This window comes from Barbatula barbatula, assembly GCF_947034865.1.
Source record: "Barbatula barbatula genome assembly, chromosome: 9".
Taxonomy (NCBI): Eukaryota; Metazoa; Chordata; class Actinopteri; order Cypriniformes; family Nemacheilidae; genus Barbatula; species Barbatula barbatula.
In genome coordinates this window covers 3,993,687-4,012,810 of record NC_136772.1, presented here as the reverse complement: position 1 = coordinate 4,012,810, position 19,124 = coordinate 3,993,687, and the positions used below count along the sequence as shown (strand labels likewise).

At 36.1% G+C, this 19,124-nt stretch overlaps 1 protein-coding gene across 10 annotated transcripts in view; it reads left to right on the top strand.

Moving 5' to 3' along the window:
- gulp1a (GULP PTB domain containing engulfment adaptor 1a) overlaps positions 1 to 18,699 on the top strand; it is a 42,976-nt gene extending 24,277 nt beyond the window's left edge. For 3 of the 10 annotated variants that reach the window (XM_079464618.1, XM_079464620.1, XM_079464621.1), the window contains 11 exons: positions 1,564 to 1,643; positions 9,214 to 9,275; positions 11,379 to 11,450; positions 12,221 to 12,319; positions 12,457 to 12,594; positions 13,125 to 13,241; positions 13,393 to 13,479; positions 13,651 to 13,848; positions 15,224 to 15,356; positions 15,852 to 15,946; positions 16,831 to 17,958. In XM_079464618.1, coding sequence (XP_079320744.1) covers positions 1,616 to 1,643; positions 9,214 to 9,275; positions 11,379 to 11,450; positions 12,221 to 12,319; positions 12,457 to 12,594; positions 13,125 to 13,241; positions 13,393 to 13,479; positions 13,651 to 13,848; positions 15,224 to 15,356; positions 15,852 to 15,946; positions 16,831 to 16,899 — 1,098 coding nt within the window. In that variant the 5' untranslated portion in view covers positions 1,564 to 1,615 and the 3' untranslated portion in view covers positions 16,900 to 17,958. Of the gene's footprint in view, positions 1 to 767; positions 943 to 1,563; positions 1,644 to 9,213; positions 9,276 to 11,378; positions 11,451 to 12,220; positions 12,320 to 12,456; positions 12,595 to 13,124; positions 13,242 to 13,392; positions 13,480 to 13,650; positions 13,849 to 15,223; positions 15,357 to 15,851; positions 15,947 to 16,830 lie in introns of all 10 variants that reach the window. The other 7 variants (XM_079464625.1, XM_079464624.1, XM_079464626.1 and 4 more) reach the window with 4 other exon arrangements.
- The last annotated feature ends 425 nt before the right edge of the window (positions 18,700 to 19,124 follow it).

Below are 19,124 nucleotides of genomic sequence, written 5' to 3'. Positions count from 1 at the left end.
CAAAAAAAGTTTGAAAACTTTGTTCTACCTGTTATTGTGCACAACTTTACAATGAGTGTTCAGAAAGCTGTTCAGTTCACACTGACCTCGCAGTTATTCAGAATGTGAAGTGGGCAACACACAACACAAGTGAATACAAAGACCTGCATTTGTGCAGCTGACTCAAACCCTGCACGTTGCTAAGATATTGTCTTCATGTAAATAGTAATGAGTAAATAAGGTTCAAATGTGCTGGTGGATTTTGGTCATGACGCCATGAATCGCATTCTCCCACGCCAAGATGTCATCCTCGAGTACTATAATTTACTGCTTGCCTCCAGTGACACGCCACACCCTTCTCATGAAAACAAACGTCACTTGTAATGCTTTATGTTTTGCAAGATGTTGTGCTGAAGATCTTATAAACCTTAAATAACAGAACAGTGCTATGCAACTTGAAAAATGTTGTTGCTAAGGAAAAAAGCCAGGAAGCTAATTTGTTGAGAACAAAAAAGTATTGAATTGACAATGTTTATCGCTGTTAAGTTGTGCACACAGTAAAACTGCCATGTTCTCTTATCGATTCCATTTCACCATTAACATTGTTATCGCCTCCAGAGGTTCTGTAAATATAAGTAGGTAGGATATGTAGTGACAAATCCCGGGGAAAACATCTTGTGCAAACTGCTCTTTTACGCTCTTAGTTACAATTACAAACTTCCATTACATGATGTATTTTGAAACAGGATATTTAAGAAGAAATAAATGTTTGTGATTTTTTTCATCAGGAATTGACTGGAACCGGCCTTAACGGATAAGATGTATTTGTGACATAAGCTAAAAAGAAAAGTCACTTCTGAAGCTCAAGTTATTACATTTTTGACGAAGGACTTTGAAGACAAACATTTTGCAATAACGTGTGCCAGCGAATCGTACACAATAAGACCAGAAACATGCATTAAGGTAAACAGGGTCATTTTGATTATTTCGATTTCATATTGCCTTTAAAAATTAGTTTTCCTGAAGAGGATTGCCTTCATGAAGAGTGATGAAAGGCAGTTGATATTGTCTTGGTAACATCAATGAAACCAGTAATGCACGCTCAGACCCCTTGGGGAGGTCTCGGGCTTGATCTCCTCTTTCTCTTCTTTCATCATCCATCGGCTGCTTTTCTTCGCTGTTGTAATGGTTCTGCCCATTGGGGTAAACGTTTGATTAGTCTGTGTCATTGCTTGTGTAAATCATTGGTTAAGCTTCTCCCTTTGTGTGTGACATTTGCCTGAGAGGGAGGCTTAAGAACTCACGGTATAGGGAAGTTCTTTTATTTGAGTTTCCTTGTTTTTTTTCTGTAGTGCCTTGTTTAACCTCACTATTGCTAACGGACTTGGAAAAGGTTCCGCAGTCTTTTAATCTCGAAAAATACACAGTGAAATATTTGAACAAAAAGGTGATTTTTTTTTTTAGAGAGATCGAATGCTAGAGGTTTTCAGATAACAAAAGAGCAAGCTTCGAAAATGCTGATGTTCATGTGATTAAAAGCAAACACAACAGAGTGAATTTATATATCCGCTTTCTTTCAAATAGGTAGAGGTGTCACATTCCAGGAAATCCCAGCTGAGACGGAGTGTTTTCAAGCATGAACCGGGCATTTAACAGGAAAAAAGGTGTGTATTTGAGTGGCTCTCTATTTTTTGCCTCATAAATAAAACAGGCCTCTAAAACACGTTAGATCCCATTTATATTTTGACTTAATAAAGTAGATCAAATCATCATCAAATAAAAACACTGAATTTACAGGCATCCACATCGACTTCTGATGTATCTAAATAACTCTTTTTTTGGGGGGGGGGGGGATTTTGTCAATTGTCAAACTAATGGTGCTTGTGCAAATGCCAACCTTCATGTAAAATGTCAGAGTTTAATAACTTACTATTTTGGGGTTGTGCATTTCAAAAAAGTGAAAATAAAGTGAAAGAGAAGATGCTCTTGAAAAGAGGAGAGGACACAATGATAGTGGGTGGAGTTTGTGTGATGTCTTCCTGTCAGTTCTGATCTGTTCTTATCTGCTTGTTCTGATCTCGAGGTAGTCAATGTTCTTTTATTATTTATGTAGACGTAAATAATAAAACTTTGTTTGTGTCCTTTGATCTCAGATTTGTATCATTTCTCAATGGCTGGAATCAGGTTGGTTTGTTGTTTGCAAACGTTCTGTGTTTATCACCACCTCTCCGGTCCTTCTTTCCAAAATGGATATTTTATGTAATAAACCTTATCGGCCAGTCCTGGCTCCCAGTGTTAGTCCCAGACTGTAAACCCAAATGCCATCAAAAGTTTCCAAAGTCCTTGAATGACATGATGTAGGACGGTATTCCGATATGAATATGAAACATCTGAATATGAATTAGTTATTTTTCAATCATTAACCCAAAACATTTTGAAACTGGATTTTATAAAGACTTTCTAGCGCAGTGCAGAGAAAATTCTTGTGGCCACAACACATTTCATTCCACCGCCTAGCACGGATGTTCCAAGCGCCTCTATTCTGGCACACAGGACAGGTTTGTTATAGGCCGTTCAGAACCCCAATAGCCCATCTGGCTAAAAGACTGCATTAAATTCTTCCACTGAAACAAAAAGCTCTATCCAGGCTACTTATGAACAATACCGACATTTACCAAAGACAGTAATCATTTGACGACCATGCATTCATTAACCAGCAACGATTCTCAGACAGGTCCAATGAAGTCTGACTAATGTTGTCCTACATTAAAAGTTAGGCGGTCGATTCGTCATTGCTCGGTGAGGTACTGTAAATGTTTCTCACCGTTATGTTTCTGATAATATTTTTCCTCCTGCAGATTTCAATACTGGCTATTTGTCTCATGGAGCCTTAAGGCTAATGAACTAGAAAAGGAAACTTTATCTTGAACATGGTTGAATGTTATTCCGTATAGTCTGTATAATGGATGTATAATGGATGTATAATACAGTTGAATAACTTGATAGATCTTGATCCGAGTCGTGGTGATCAGCTATTTCTGATAAATTACATAAAAACAATAACACAAGTCAGGTGAGGTTAAAGATCTGTGCTCCATTTTATAGATGTAGTTTGAAACTTCATGAAGTCCGTAACCTATGCATCTTTGGCGGTACCTCGGTTTGAAACATAAAATTGAAAGTTACTTCATGATTTTCTTCATGTTACAAGTGAATTTATAAGTAACCAGTTTTGAACACTGATCGTTTATGTACTTCTGAAATAAAATGAATAGAACCATGCCGGAATGGTTATGATGGGAACTGTATTGATTGTAATGGAAATTATAATGGGGTCTACTGGTATGTGATGGATTCTATTGGTTGGTTGTTATCTGGCAGATTAATCCCATTGGAATAAAGCTCATATCATACTATAAAAATTCAATTTTAAATGGAAATACCTAATCGATCGTGATGGAAACCATTTGAATTTCTGTGATGGTTTCTTTCGGGTTTCTGTTCTTTCTTCAGTAGGGAATAACTGATTATTGTTGAACTTTTTAGCTTTTTTCATGCTTAAGACAAGACAGTAGAGATTTACAGGAAAGCGTGGGGGAGAAGAACAGGGAATGGGATCGGCAAAGGACCTCGAGTCAGAGATGCAGTTGCACTTCATGTCAGTGTGCTAAACACTAGGCTATTGGCACCGATGATTATATGTTTATTTTAATAAAAGAGTTAATAAAATTGACGAATTATAAACAAATTAGAGATCTTTTATACATTGATTTTTTTTATCACGACAACATTATAATGCTTTGGGTTATCTGTATGAACATTAAGCTACAGGTTAAACTGAAGTTAGTCAGCGGTTCACACTGTTAGTTTCAGTATTCGGGGGTTGTTCAACTACAAAGGGCAGAAATTGTTTGTGTGATGATAGAAATATCTGTAATGATTGCCGTTAGTTCATTAATATGAATCTAACACTCCCAAAACACTTGGCGCAGTACCCTGTAAAGAAACTCTGCAACCTTCTATCAGATTCTGCTTCCTAATTACATATCGCTGCTCTTCTTGTTTATTTTTGTCCTGCTAAGTGCTCAAAGAAATCTCTGATCGTGTCATCAGTGCAGTGCCGATGGCTCCGTGCTTTCATAATGCTTAGCTGGAGATGAAATGCCCGCGTTTACAAGTAGAAATATTAATCTCTCTTTAATGAAAAATTGCCCGTGTGCTTAAAAGAACTTACATTCAATCGAAATGCAACACAATGGCTTTGTGCCCAGAGCATTTCTTTACGGTTTGTAAAGAGTGGCACATAGTAACAGGGGTTATTCTAGTAGATCATTCTCATCGTATTCCTATTAAATCATTAGATTTAGATTTAGGTTAACTACGTAATTTACCACCATTTTGGTTTGCTTTCAATATCAATTGACCATTTTTGATTGTAGTTCTGGACTAGACATAGGGCCCTATTTTAGCGATCTAAGCACATGGTCTAAAGCGCACGGGTGCACTCAGGGAATGTCCGAATCCACTTTTGCTCGGTTAACGATGGGAAAACGGTCGGTGTGCATCGGTTTAAAGGGTTGTCCCGATTCTCGTGATGAGCGACGGGCATTTTTTGGGCTTATCGTGCAGTAAACCAATCAGAGTCTCATCTCTCATTCCCTTTAAGAGCCAGTTGCGCTCGCGCCATGGCAGATTCGCTATTTACACGCTTCTTCAGAGACGAAATGCATTTGTAATCCAGATTTACATTTTTTTCTTGAAAATCAGTTCCTCAAAATAACAACGCGCCAACAATGCGCCTGAAAACACAAGCACGCCCATGGGATCACAAATGAGCGCAAATTTGCTATTGAAACAACACGGCACAGGATGGAAAAAGGAGAACTGCGTTGGGCTGAAACTAGCAAAAACCCTTGCGCTGCTTTGCGCTGGGTGTACGATAGGGCCCATAGTGTTGACGTATATTAGTAAATAACTTAATTTTCTTTATGCAAGGTGTCCTTTTGTGATCCACAGAAATTGAGTTTGAAATGACATAAGGATCTGTAAATAAGACTCTTTATTCTTGTTTGGCATATTTTCATAAAGTAGGAGGTCTACCAGACTCTCAATTTTAAATAATACATCTCTTTCATATATTCAGTGTTTTCTGGTGTAATTTTTTAATAGATATTAGATATTTTATTTCCACCTACATATTCCCCAATTGTATTGTTTTTTTTTTCAAAATAAAGGTTAGTCAGTTCTGATCAGCTACAGCAAACAGAGGTGACTTCCAAGATCGCAGACAATTCTGAGCATGACATTTTGAGGTGTGCGCTCTTCACCTACGAATCACACGCACCCAGAGAGAAATTTCTACAGGCAGGTGCACTGTACCCTGACAGTCAGTGAAATAAGAACATGACACATTTTCAATAAGTAATAGATTCATGAAAATGACTGTGAGATACGAATATACAAACTTCTTGTCTGGATCCCACCCAATTATCTTCAAAGACCAGGTATGCAATCTTGCTACATCTAGAAATGACAAATTTATACCGTAATTGCTGTGAATGCCAGAAATATGCTCTCTAGCATTTAAAGTGATCCCTCTTTCCACGACCAATATTTCACTTTAAAAAATCATTCATCTTACAGACCGGAATAAACTTTCACTGGGTTTTCATCTTCTAAAGATTTACAGTTAATTGCCGAGCGCTGGGTTGAATTAAAATCGACTGCTGCTCTCTTGAAATACCAGCCATGGTTTGAAGTCCTCCGGGTCTAGGGTTCGATCTGCTTGAGTTTTACTGGGACAAATGGGAGATTAATTAGTCATTGTTTTCTTGTAAATGGCTGTAGTTCAGGATACCCATATATCAGTGGTGTGCGGTGGACTTAAAAAATAAGGAGGCAGATTTCTACCCATGTAATTTTTGTTCATCTCTGCACTATTCACAAGTGCGTTTGTCAGAAAACCAGTGTCATTTCAGTGTTTATGTGTGAAAAATTCCTTTTAATTACTTAAAGTTCATTACAGTATGTACTTCTGATTTTTTTAGTTTTTTATTTTCCCTGCTTTGGGAAAAGGTACATCAACACCACCTTCATCTTCTTCTGGAACATTTGGGATTTCCTATATAAGAATAACATCATTACCAATACCATCAATTTAATTATTAGCAGTCCCAGAAATACTCAAAGCATTTAAGAGATCAAATCAAATAGATGTGACTTACTTTATCCTTGCTGCTATCCTGAGCAAGCCTGATCACAAGCAAAAGTTTTTGAACAAATCTGAACCACGTAATATTCTGTCAACAATCGATAACTCCTCTGCCTCCGCCATCTCCGACACGAATCCTAAACTCCGATTAATACAACTAATAAAACTATTTAATTAACGTTCAATCTAATTTAGCGCCCGCAGTTTAAAATGAATGACGAAGACGAGCAGGAAGGCGGGATCTCGCTGATGAGTTAATCCAATCATAGCCCGTTGGAGGAATTGCCTCCTCTCACGTGACTTTTCTCCATTCTTTTCAATTACCCCCACTCAAACTCACAGCACACTTTAGCGGGTATATGTAAAGTCAATGAGCTTAGAGGAGGCAAGAGAAACGCTGCCTCCCTTTGGAATTCTTTCGAGCGGGGTCGCTGTTTCACACGCTGATTTATCTCATATTTAGCTAAATACGTTATATCCGCTGTTCTATTGTATTTCTGAACTCTTAATAATATTCTCATTTGATTATTTTCGAGGGGGAGGGGAGGCACTGCCTCCGTTGCCTCCTCGGAGGAAACGCCCCTGCCATATATGACACTCTCTCAAAAGCTTTACATCTGTAGTTTTAAAGAAACTGCGAAGAAGAGTTATTGAGAGCATCGATTTATTTTCTATTTACATTTACGCATTAGGCAGACGCTTTTATCCAAAGATACTTACATTGCATTGTCCTATACATTTGATTCTAAGTATATGCAATCCCCTGGGATCCAACCCACAACCTTGGCATTGCTTGTGCCATGCACTAACCACTGAGCTACAGTATTTCCACTGAGTATTTCATTTAACAGAGCGCTATGTTCCTGGCAATTAGACTCACTGCTCTGTCCTAATTTTAGTGCAGAACAGATCAAGTGCTTTTAGATTCTTACCCTTGGGTTTTAGTCCATGGATTGAAAACAAGAAATGTCCTTTCTTAGCACATTTTCTCCACAAATCTGATGTTCCTTTAAATTGTTGTCATCTGCTTTTCTGAGAAAAACATGGCCCATGTTTCAGCGTTTAACAAGAAAACATACTGCTGTGTCTGAAACCTTTAAAGGGCTAGTTCACCCCAAAATTAAAATTTTACCTTTACATATTTTATCGAAATGTCTTCTGTATTTTGCAGAAGAAAGTTAGTCACACAGGTCTGACAGTACCAGAGGGTGAGTAAATGATGACATGACAGAATTTTCATTTTTTTTGTAAACCATCCCTTTAAACACTGCTTTCTCTGGCAGTATATTATATGGACTTTCTTGTATAACATTCAGCTCCGATGGCATCATCTTTCCTGTAGCTCAGTGGGAAGGTGTTAACAATGCCAAGGTGGTGGGTTTGATCCCAGGGGATTGAACATACTTCGAAACAAACGTATAGGATAATGCAATGTAAATCGCTTTGGATAAAAGCGTCTGCCAAATGCAGAAATGTAAATGTGTGTCCTGTAAGGTGTATCTTTATTGATTATAAACCAATAAATGCCAATCACTAAAAATATTTGCTATGTTTTTATTGAAGATTATTTAATGCTCGCCAACCTGAATTTGTGAATCTGCTTTTGAAAACCCAGCTAAAGGCTAAAATACTCTTCACTACTTCTCACACACTCTTAAAATAAAGGTGCTTACAAAGTTCTTCAAAGCGATGCCATAGAAGAACCTTTTCGGTTCCACAAAGAACCATCTCTTTCCTACCTTTTGCCTTTTTCTGAAGAACCTCTTTTTTCCACAAAGAAGAGACAGACTTTTGTGAGAAAGGTACATTAAAATCAATGTTTAGGAAGCCAACCTCCAGTATTTGTGCATTAAAAAGAAGTGTAAGGAAAAAATATTCATTTTAGTATTATCAATATAAATTTGAGTACTGTATTTTGAAATGTATCATGCAACATAAAATGTATATATATATATATATATATATATATATAGCCTTGGATTAAGATACTGTTTATCGATATGTGTTTACACTATAGGTAAAATGATAATTTTTCCTTCAGTCTTTTACATTGCTGTTGAATGACTGTGTCAATCCTGAGACCTGGTTTTATTGATATTTATTAAACACTGGACTAAAGTGACCACAATACATCTAGAAATGCTGATTAAATGAACATTTTGAATGCGCCGCGGCTGTATATTTATCATATACACACTTAACCTATTTTTGTCATTTTCTTTGGTTGACTACTTAGATGCTCAATATCTTGTAATTACATTATGATGCTTATGCCTGGATTTCACAAACACGGTCACATTTTATAATATTCGATTTTTAAAAAGTTGTGGTGCTTCGGAGCCCTGTCTAAAACCACTTTTCTTAGGAGTTACGTTTACACAAACCTGTATATGCTGTCTGTCAAGTCATTGACTTTCTGGGTAGCGAGGCAGCTGCTCTCGGGTACGGACGTGGGTTTGATGCGTCCTCCTCTGTTAATGAAGTGTTTGTTGATGCAGACAGCATCAGCAGGAGAGGTGAATGCTTTGACTCCTGTAGCTTGTTTGTCACAGTTAGAAATTACAGGTTTCTCTAAGCAGCCGTACAGGAAGAAGCATGAGTTGCCTCATGAGAGCAGACGTTAGATGTTATGGACGGAAGACACAATCTCAGTAATTTGCTTTCGACAGGTCTACAGTGTAGCTTTATCCGTAAGATGTCGATCTCATTCTTTTAAAATGGTTCTATTGAAAAATTATGTGAGGATTTTAAAGGATCAATGTCAACGTGGTTTGTTGTTGATAGACCTTTAGACAATGAAGCTCTGCACATTAACACATCAGCATCAGTTGTAGTTTTCTTTGCAGGTATAACATGTTTTCTCGACAGGTCTTGTTGCTTTGATTCAAATGAATAGCAGCTGATTGTATGACTCTGTCTTCTTTTTATATATAGACTGTTTGTCGTAAAACAGATTCCTCATTACGATATTGCTCACTTCATAAAGCACTTTATTAGATTAATAGTGTTCTGTCTCTTTCTAGATAAATCATGGATGCACACTCCAGAAGCCCTGGCCAAGCTTTTTATAGCTTACAATGCCAAGGTATGTGTCATGAACCTCTTGAGATTTTTCTTTATTATGCTGTCAATAACACATTATCGTTTAACCTAACACTGAAACTGTGTGCATATAGACCGCTATCAATAACGTGTTATACAGCGGTGGCTATAAAATGATGTTCGGAGGACATATTTGCTTTTAATGACTCCTTGAATTCTACTTACAACTGAGTTTACTCCAAGCACAACTACAGAACATCCATCCATAAAAAAAGAAAAATAGATATGAATAAAAACATTATTAAATAAATAAATCTTTCATAAATAGTTTTTTTATTTAATGTATTATGTATGAATTAAGGGTGAGTGTATTTTATTTTAATGTGTCAATGTTAACATCACTTTTGGCAATAAAGTTGCGGGCTTAAGAAGTATAATGTTTTATTTTACAGGTGGTGTTTATCTTTTTCTTTCAAGCAACATTGGTCCCCATTGACTTCCTTTATAAACACAAAAATAATAATTAAAACATAACGCATCATTCTGTAAGGTCTTCGTACCTCTGAAGACATAGTTATGTACTGTATATTGCATTTCTGTCAATAGATTCTGCAAAAAATGACACATCGGACCTGTTAAACTTATTTTCAGAAAATACTGTAAATAACTGAGACAGAGACGTCCTATCCCTAACACCACATCCGTTTTCATCCCACAAAACAATAAACTGTTTTGTGTCTCTTTGGCTATTCATCAACCATCTTGTGAGAAAGAGCATTACACATACTCTGTCATTGCGGTTCAACGCTCCGTTCCACCAGAGTGATCTTCTATTCTGGACTGAGAACTGAATGTGTCTGTGTGAGATGTCTTTCTAAATCCCGTATCAATGCACAAGTCCTTAGATTTGCAGACCTTCTATCTGCATGGACTGCATCTATAATGGAGAAGAGAATAGACAAAGAAAGTGAATTACAGAAAAAACTGGTGTTCTGCCAGCATAACGGGTGATAGATGAACAAAGGTTGGATGTCTATAACAAAACCTCCGAACAGCCAGAGGGGCCGCAGTGATCAGAAATAAAAGAACCTGCACACGGTGTAATGTTGAGTATCTATCACTTCTGCCTCACTTGCTGTCCTACCGTGTTCGCTTGCCCTTGAGTGTGGACAGCATCGATCATATCTACGTGCTGCACAGCGAGTTTTGGCTGGGAAGGGTATTTTTAAGACTATATTTTAATATATTTGCAGCCGCCATGCTAACAAAAAGTTTGCATAAAATGGTTATAAAAAAAGGTCTGCGCTTCCATATGGATAGCACCCAATGTTCGGTTTCAGCAAGGGCTGCCGGGTGAATGTTACTGTACACCACCTGATAAATATTCATGAACCCAAGCTGATAAGATTTATAATGTATTCCCCTAAAACCTCTCTGTGATTGTTCCAACTCTCCTTGTGCTAAAGACACCCCGCAGAGGACTTGTCTTTTACTGCAGATTTTAAATGAATGCAGACATTGTTGGCTGTGAAATTATAAGGATTATTTTGCACATTGGTAAATGTGTTGAAATTAACGAGGACCGCGAAACCCTAAAAATAGAGGCATATTTTAACATAACCTGACCGTAGAAAAGCATGTAAATATAAACTGAATATGGAGTTGACTGCCAATGCGTCAGGGTATAAAATCAGATGTGCAGTCTGTGAATCTTTGTTGTGAAATGAATGAATAGTTTTTTTCCACATTGCAATATTAATACATTGGCCACTAGAATAGAAGTATAATGACAAGCTGTACACCATTATATTTGGTTTTGAAGCTTGACCACATGGACTGCATAAAGGTTTATAGCTCCATCTGTTGGTATCGAAATGTAGTGTTGTTTATTGCTTGTATTTCAAATGAACTCCAATGTGTTCCGGATTAAATGTTTTAGTGATCATCAAATACTTTGCATGAGGGTTTGTAATTATAATTGAAGAGTTTCTACACAATTTAAAGAAGTACAGGTGAGATTGATCTTCTCTCTTTATGTCCAGCGTTTCAGAGCTCGGACGTTAATGTTATACCTTTTTCAGAAGGATGTCTACTTCTTTTTTTCTAAATCTATATTCACTGAAATTTAAAACGATTCTTTTACCAGTTTCTGGGGAATACAGAGGTCGATCAACCCAAAGGTACAGAAGTTGTAAGAGATGCTGTCAGAAAGCTGAAGGTAATTTAATCTCGCTTCACATTGGCTGCACACAGAGATTTTTGCCTGAAACCAGGAAGGGGCCTTTGTCTTTAAGAGAATGTTGTGTCCTGTTGGTACCCTCCAGCTGTTTCAGAGTTTCAATGGGGGATGACCTCATCACAGACCTGTTTAATGATGCATGCAGGTTTTTTGTTCTTATCGGCTCTCCTCTTGATACAGTGTGAAGGACTTTGGTAAACTAGGAAATGCTGTTTCAAGTGGCTTACATTTATTTAAAATAAGAATAATAAAAAATAAGAATATGTCGCATTGTGTAACATGTCTGTGGCAGAATAAATGTGGGATAGTAATACCTCAGTTATTTAAAACGTAACTCTATTTTAGTTTATTATTTAACATTTGTCCTTCAACATTGCATATTTAAACGATACGATGATGGTTTTTCGGGTAAGGCTGCTTTGAAACAATGCAACATTGTAAAATGCGCTATATGAATAAACTTGAATTTTATCTTAATTACATGTTTTGTCATCAGACAAAAATATGCCATTATGAATATAGATAAATAGGCTGCCTTAAAAATGTAATGAAAACACAACAATTATTCATATTTATATTTATAATATAAAGTAGCATGAAATATAGAAATTATATCTTCATTTATTTTCCCACATGCAGTTTTTTTGTCAACTACCCATATCCACATGATTACAAGCATCTTTGTTAAGGTTTACTATCGGTTTTGATTGTTTTCAAACTTCTTGTTTCTTCTTTCGCTTGTTTTGTAGTTTCAAAGGCACATCAAAAAATCAGCAGGACAGAAGATCCCAAAAGTGGAATTACAGATCTCCATATATGGAGTGAAAATATTGGATCCTAAATCAAAGGTATGTACTATACATATCCTAACAATTGTATTTACTATACAGCTGTGCCTCACATGAACCATTTTGTTTAATAAGATCCAGTTGAAGAGCTTGTGTTTTGTCAATGGCGTGTCAATATCCTGTTTTCCTCTTCACAGGAAGTACAATACAACTGTCAGCTGCACCGAATATCTTTCTGCGCAGATGACAAAACGGATAAACGGATATTCACATTTATTTGCAAAGATTCGGAGTCCAACAAACATCTCTGCTATGTGTTTGACAGCGAAAAATGTGTAGGACAACAGATATCATCATAATTCTCGTAATCTATACTGTATAATGAAATCTATGATAGTGGGAACAATTCAATTCACCCAAAATTTAAAATGCTGTCTTTATTTTCTTACCTACAACTTGGTCCATATCTGTATACATTTCTTTATGATGAAGACAGAGAAAGATATTTGGAGGAATGCTTTTAACCAAACAGTTGTTGGCCACCATTGACTTCCATAGTAGGAAAAATGCATTGTTCATTTCTTTGTTCTAATGACCACAAAAGAAGATATTTTGATAAATGTGGGACAGCACATGTAAGTCTCTTTGGATAAAAGCGTCTGCCAAATGCACAAATTTAAAAACAAACAGTTCTGGGGCACCTTTGACAACCGTCGTCATTTTTTCTACTATGGTAGTCAGTGGTGGCCAAGAACTGTGTGTTTATCAGAACAAAGAAATTGATTTATTTTTGGGTGAGCTGTCCCTTTAACATGATTCTGTGAAGATGGAAACTCAACCACACACATTTATCTGTGGATCGCAGGCGGAGGAGATCACCTTGACTATCGGCCAAGCGTTTGACTTGGCATACAAGAAGTTTCTGGAATCTGGTGGAAAAGATGTGGAAACAAGGAAACAGATTTCAAGCCTTCAGAAAAGAGTGAGCATGATATACAGTTCAGCCAAAATAGACTCCTGTATTCTGCACATACTGGCCAATAATTCAGAGGACTTACTTGTAGAAAGTAACATTGCTACCCGTCACAAAACATTTCAGATTGCACGTAATGAAGCCACATTTATCCTTACAGATTCAAGATCTTGAAGTTGAAAATTCAGAGTTGAAGAAGCAGTTACAAGTCTTAGAGGAGCAAATGATGATTGCTCAAGTCCCCCCTGTAAGCATTGCATATACACAACACCTCATTGTTGTATACAATTCTGTTTAATAACAACATACAATATAAATAAACCATGGCTATGCTTTAAGCTTTTTCTGGTTTAAGAAACTAAAACACTGCAATAGAGCTCTAAAAAAAGCCATCCTGACTGTCATGATCTTTCCACAGCTTCTTCATATTAACTCTTCTAATGAGGCCTATATGCTTCAGAGGCCCTCATCTCTGTTCTGGTGTCACAACACGACGTCTTTCTCTTGTCTCGAAATCTCTTCTGTTACGCTAACGCCAATGAGCTCACCCGACTCTAACCTTTCCTCTGGTCTTCTGACACCTCCACCTGCTAAAGCAGCTGAACCTCCCAGCGGAGTCAGTGTTCCTCACCGTCCTGTTAAGCACTTCTCTGTTTACTTTTCTTCTGTTTGTTGATTGTCCGTGTCGGTGGCTTCTGCTAAGCACCGAGGTCATGGAGCTATTACAGGGCTTGTAGGGCAGCATGGTTTGGTTTTTCTGGTTCGTGTTTGTTCTGAACCTCTCGCCCTAATGCCCGGTTTCACAGACTAGGTTTAGGACTAGTCCCAGACCAAAATGAAAGTTAGAGCTTCAGTCTTATCTAAAAATAACTTGCCCAAACATGAAATTGCCATTGTTTCATCTCAAGATGCACACCAGTAATGATTTTATCTTAGGCATTTTTATTACGAGCGATTTAATTATCCGAATTTAACTATGAGAGACATAGTCCTGGATTGAGCTAAATCTTGTCTCGGTAACCGTGCCTAAATCTGTTAGCCTCCACATCTCAGCCTGAAACTATTTTTGATAATTTCAGCCTTAGGCTTGGTAAACCTTTTGGTGAGAGAAATTATATTGGATAACACTTTACAAAAAGGTGGTATTGAAAGATTCAATAATGCATTCATCTTTCATTGTTTCTTTCAGCATTTACTAATATATTAACTGTCGAACTAGTTAACATTAGTTAATGCACAATGAAATAACATGAACAATTTTTATGACATTAACTGATATTAACTAAGATGAATACATTCATTAAAACTATTTTGTATATTGTTAGTTCATGTAAGCATTAACTAATGTTGACAAATACAACCTTATTGTGAAGTGGTACATTTATTTGAGGTATTTTTATCACACCGATCTCTTTGGGACAACTTTTAGACACGTTGTTTTTAAGTAAATGTGCTAGGTGAATGTCAAATGTTTTTCCTTTACATTGTAAACCACATGTTGGTATGTTTACAGCCAAGTAAAAATAAGATGACTATTCCTAGCTGTCTTGCAAGCACTTGTATATTTTCCTGCAAATGGAAATCTAGGTTGCCGTACATCTATTTAGTTTAGAGCTGCAATCTATAACTTTTGCATCTCTATCACCATTTTTGTTTAAAACATTGCGGGTTACTTTACACTTTTATTTGTCAAATGATGTTAAACTTATATTTGAAGTCACACCCAACAGCTCAATTTACAAGTAGAACAGTTTTAACAATTTTTTTTTATGTATTTACAAAATCATATATTTTGTTTATTTTCAACAAAAAGATTATGGATAGAAGCAGAATGTTAATTTAATGACTGAGATTTAGAATAATTAAACAATATTAATTGCATGTCTAAATGTAGGTTTTGTGGTAACATTGTTTTAGTATGTAGCACTGCTAAACAGATAGTAATGATAATAGATTAAATAGATTTGTTCAAATCGGTTATGTTTTTGCAGGGAAACGGCATGTCTTCAAAGAAGCCCACTGACGTATTTGACATGGTTCCATTTTCTCCCGTGACCCCTCTGATTCCATTACCAGCAAGTAATGGCTCTGCCCCTCTGCCCCCAGCGAGGCCCACAGAGATGAGTAAGTTGTTTCTGTTTTTTCCTCCACCAAGGTTGCAAAATGTTGGCTCATGAGGCCGCAAGATCAGGTTGTGTAGGAATTTGTGTGCTGTAGATCAATGGGCTGTACAATGAATGAGAGCTCAAAGGTTCAGTCGCGGGCTGTCACAGTTGAGGGGTAATGCACAGTCAGCCGGTCATTATTGCCGATGTACAAGCGTCAGGGTGATCAGGTCCGTGATGCGAGGCGGAGAGATCATTCTGAACGATTTATTTTGCGCTAATGACTGTACATTATACTGCATATAACCCAGCTGCTTAGCAAAAAAAGATTATATGGATATGACTATTTATTTGAGTTTTAATTATTTTAAACACTGAGAACTAAAGAGACAGGGGAGTCATGAGAGATGTGAGACTGGCACTAGCTACTTAAAGGTATAGTTCACTCAAAAGTGGAAATTTCTTATCAAATGTGTCGCAATGTTGTAATACTCAGTCGCCTTTTCTTCTCCAGGGAAAGACCTGTTCGGTGCCGAGCCATTCGACCCGTTTACCTGCGGGGCAGCTGACTTCCCCCCTGACATTCAGTCTAAACTGGATGAGATGCAGGTGACTGCATGTCTGTGAATTATGAGCAGATTGTCTGGTGTGAATGAGCAGCTGATGGAGCTGCTGCAGTCAGTCTAGAAAACAATGCGATCATTTGATATCACTTCGGTTTTGTTGCAACACTAAACCTTAAATCCCAGATTACTTTGTGAGGGGTCGCCCAGATTAGATTTATTTCATTTCATTTTAAACATGGTTTAACAAATCAGTAATGAAAACATTCGCCTGCGATTGGCTGCCACGGTGAACCGCATGTGTTTTGTATTACTAGATGTTAAAAAATTCAAAAAGAGTTGCTCGGTTTGCATATTACGTAAAATTTTATATAACTTGCCAGTTTGTGTTTTATAACTAACAACCTTTTTTCTTTTGTGCCTTTACTGCTTGCAGCGGCAGAGATGGTTTGTGTTTTCCAACAATATTTGATTATTTCAGACAGAATCTCTTAGCTCTATTTTGGCCTACTTAAATGTTTATTGTGTCTCCAAAGTTAAATAATTTACAGCACATGCAACGTGTCTTTCCTATTTACTTATCAAGGTTTATTTAGATGTGTTATATATTTGTTTAATACGTTTATATTATATTAAATATATTGGCATGTATTTCACTCCGAGGCATAGACTTGAAACATTAACCTTTGTTGACATGAACGTGTAAGAACCTAAAATCCACATTGTGTTTATATTGCAAGAAAATACTAATTATATTGCACGAATAACTTTTTTTTGTGTACCCAACATTTGATAAAACGGAAAGATACTTTAAATCTTACTTTAACACCGAGATGACAAAAAAAACATTGTTCAATCATCGTAAGAGAAGTGTAAAAATAGAAATAACTGGATACCAATAGTGCTCATTTGTCTTGTTTTGTTTTTCAGGAGGGGTTCAAAATGGGACTAACAGTAGAGGGCGCTGTCTTTTCCCTTGATCCTCTAGAATGTGTCTAGATGGTCGCTGCTGATGCCAAGATGACATTTTTATCGCATTCATGTTAAACCATTTGTATGAAAGTGCCAAACTCGGGTTTACAGTGAAGATGTCAACGTCTTTTTTCTTATGTATTTGCATTTGAACTTGGTTTACGAAAAGTATATTGAAAAATCTCAAGCAGTAGATCACTATTTTTGTATGAACTGAGACAGTAATGTAGTTTTAACTCCCCTTGCTTGTACAGGCTTTGAAGGATGTAGAAAATACGTCTGACTGCACACTCTGTGTTATCAATTTACACAAACAGCGCAGCATTTTTTAAATAATCTGTATGGCAGAACGCAGCTGTATGTGTCTCGCATCATCTCTGCTAAATTACTAGCAAATTTAAAACTTTCTCTCTCTGTCTGTCATTACTGATAGTTCCCTTTACATTATTTTGTATCTATATTTTTAACACGTAATACAGTATAGCATAATAATACAGGGGTTATTAAACTCGCTCCTTTTGTATTCAAAAATATTAATGAAGATAAAGAAGTAAAATTGTGATGTTTTTGTTTATTGCGATGGATTCATTAAAATGCAGTATTTTTAAACTAAACAGCAGTGCCATAAATTGCAGGACTGGATTATTTCCACATTAACGTGTACTTGTATTGCAGTTTATTTTGTAGTATATATTTTAGTATACTCTTGCACAAGGAAGCACTTTGGAGGAGCTGTGTCTATGTATTATTGTCAATTCACTTTGTAAGCATTATTTAGCCTTTGCTGTTGTAGCCATTAAAAGGAAACGGTACAGATGTATTGTGTAATTTGTTTTATAATATAAACCTTTAATTTCATGTCTTTTTGGTATGTTTTTATTAACACATCTTAACCCACATGCCATAGTATTATTAATGTATTTCCTTTGAAGGTAACATATTGCAATCTAATGACGTTACACTAAAATATTAATTTACTATATTTTAAACTGTTTATTATATACTTCATTTTCCACATAGACTTGGATAAGTGATTTAATGCTTTTATTCACATCTCTTTTTGTATGTGTCAAATACATGATCTTAAACATTAATACACAAACTTCAAATGTTATTCAATTATTGATAATTTCATAATTTTAATGAACATTATCTGGCTTTGGAAAGTGTACTGCATGTGTTTCATTCATTAAGCTTGTGTACTGGTCACACTGTACTAAGGAACACCACTTCTTAGAGCATGCTACCCTATTCTTACATTCATTGTGCTAGTAAGATGTTGTTTTCCATCCTTTTGAACAAAACGTTGAACAGAAGTATTTTCATGTTGTTGCACAAAGATTTGTCAAATTTCAATCAGTGCATTTGATGTAGGACCTGTCTGGGTAACATCTATACAAATCATAATATCCTAACATTAGATTAAGATTCACAAAAGCACATTTTATGTAAAAAGGCCCATTTTTTCTAAATGTAAAATAGTACTAAAATGACTAAAATATACTATACTACTGCTATACTAAACTAGTCAGTAACTATTCTATGGACAGTAAAGTCACTATGTGCAATAACCCTTTATCGCATTATAGCCTTTTTCTTATTCAAATGATTTTTATAATACATAATTTAAAGGACAAAACTTATAGTAAAACTAGTATAATCCCTGCAATATTTCCTTATTTACTCAAAGAAAAATGTAAACCCTTTAATTGTCAAAAGTTAGTAAACAAATCCTGCATAAATAAATCACTCTTGTTAACCAGCGTTTGTTGTCAACAACTTTAGTCTGAAACATAAAGAGAATATATTAAAGAAAAGCAATACCTTGCAAATGTTTTAAATGTGTCCGAAGCAGCAAATGATGCTATCCAATGTCATTTTATTATGTAAAAAAATATGTTCATGCCACAAAAGCAAGAAAAGAAACATAAGGATCTTTAAAAGAAGAATAAGAGGAAGGAAATATTGTTTGATTCGATAAAATCAGAAATGATAATAGGCATGTTTAATTTTGCAAAGCAAATACATGAGATTAGCTTTAGGCCATACCAAATGGCTTAAAAGAATTATAAATGATAATCAGATAAAATAATAATCATAGAAAAAGTGCAAGAATGAAAGCTTTTCCTGCATGCTTTGGAAAATATGACAACCTAAAGACTTCCGTGTTTGATCATCGATTTACCCGCACCTGCATTTCCTTACATTGTGCCTTAAAGCCTTTAGAGTGTAAAACTAACATTATAAAAATG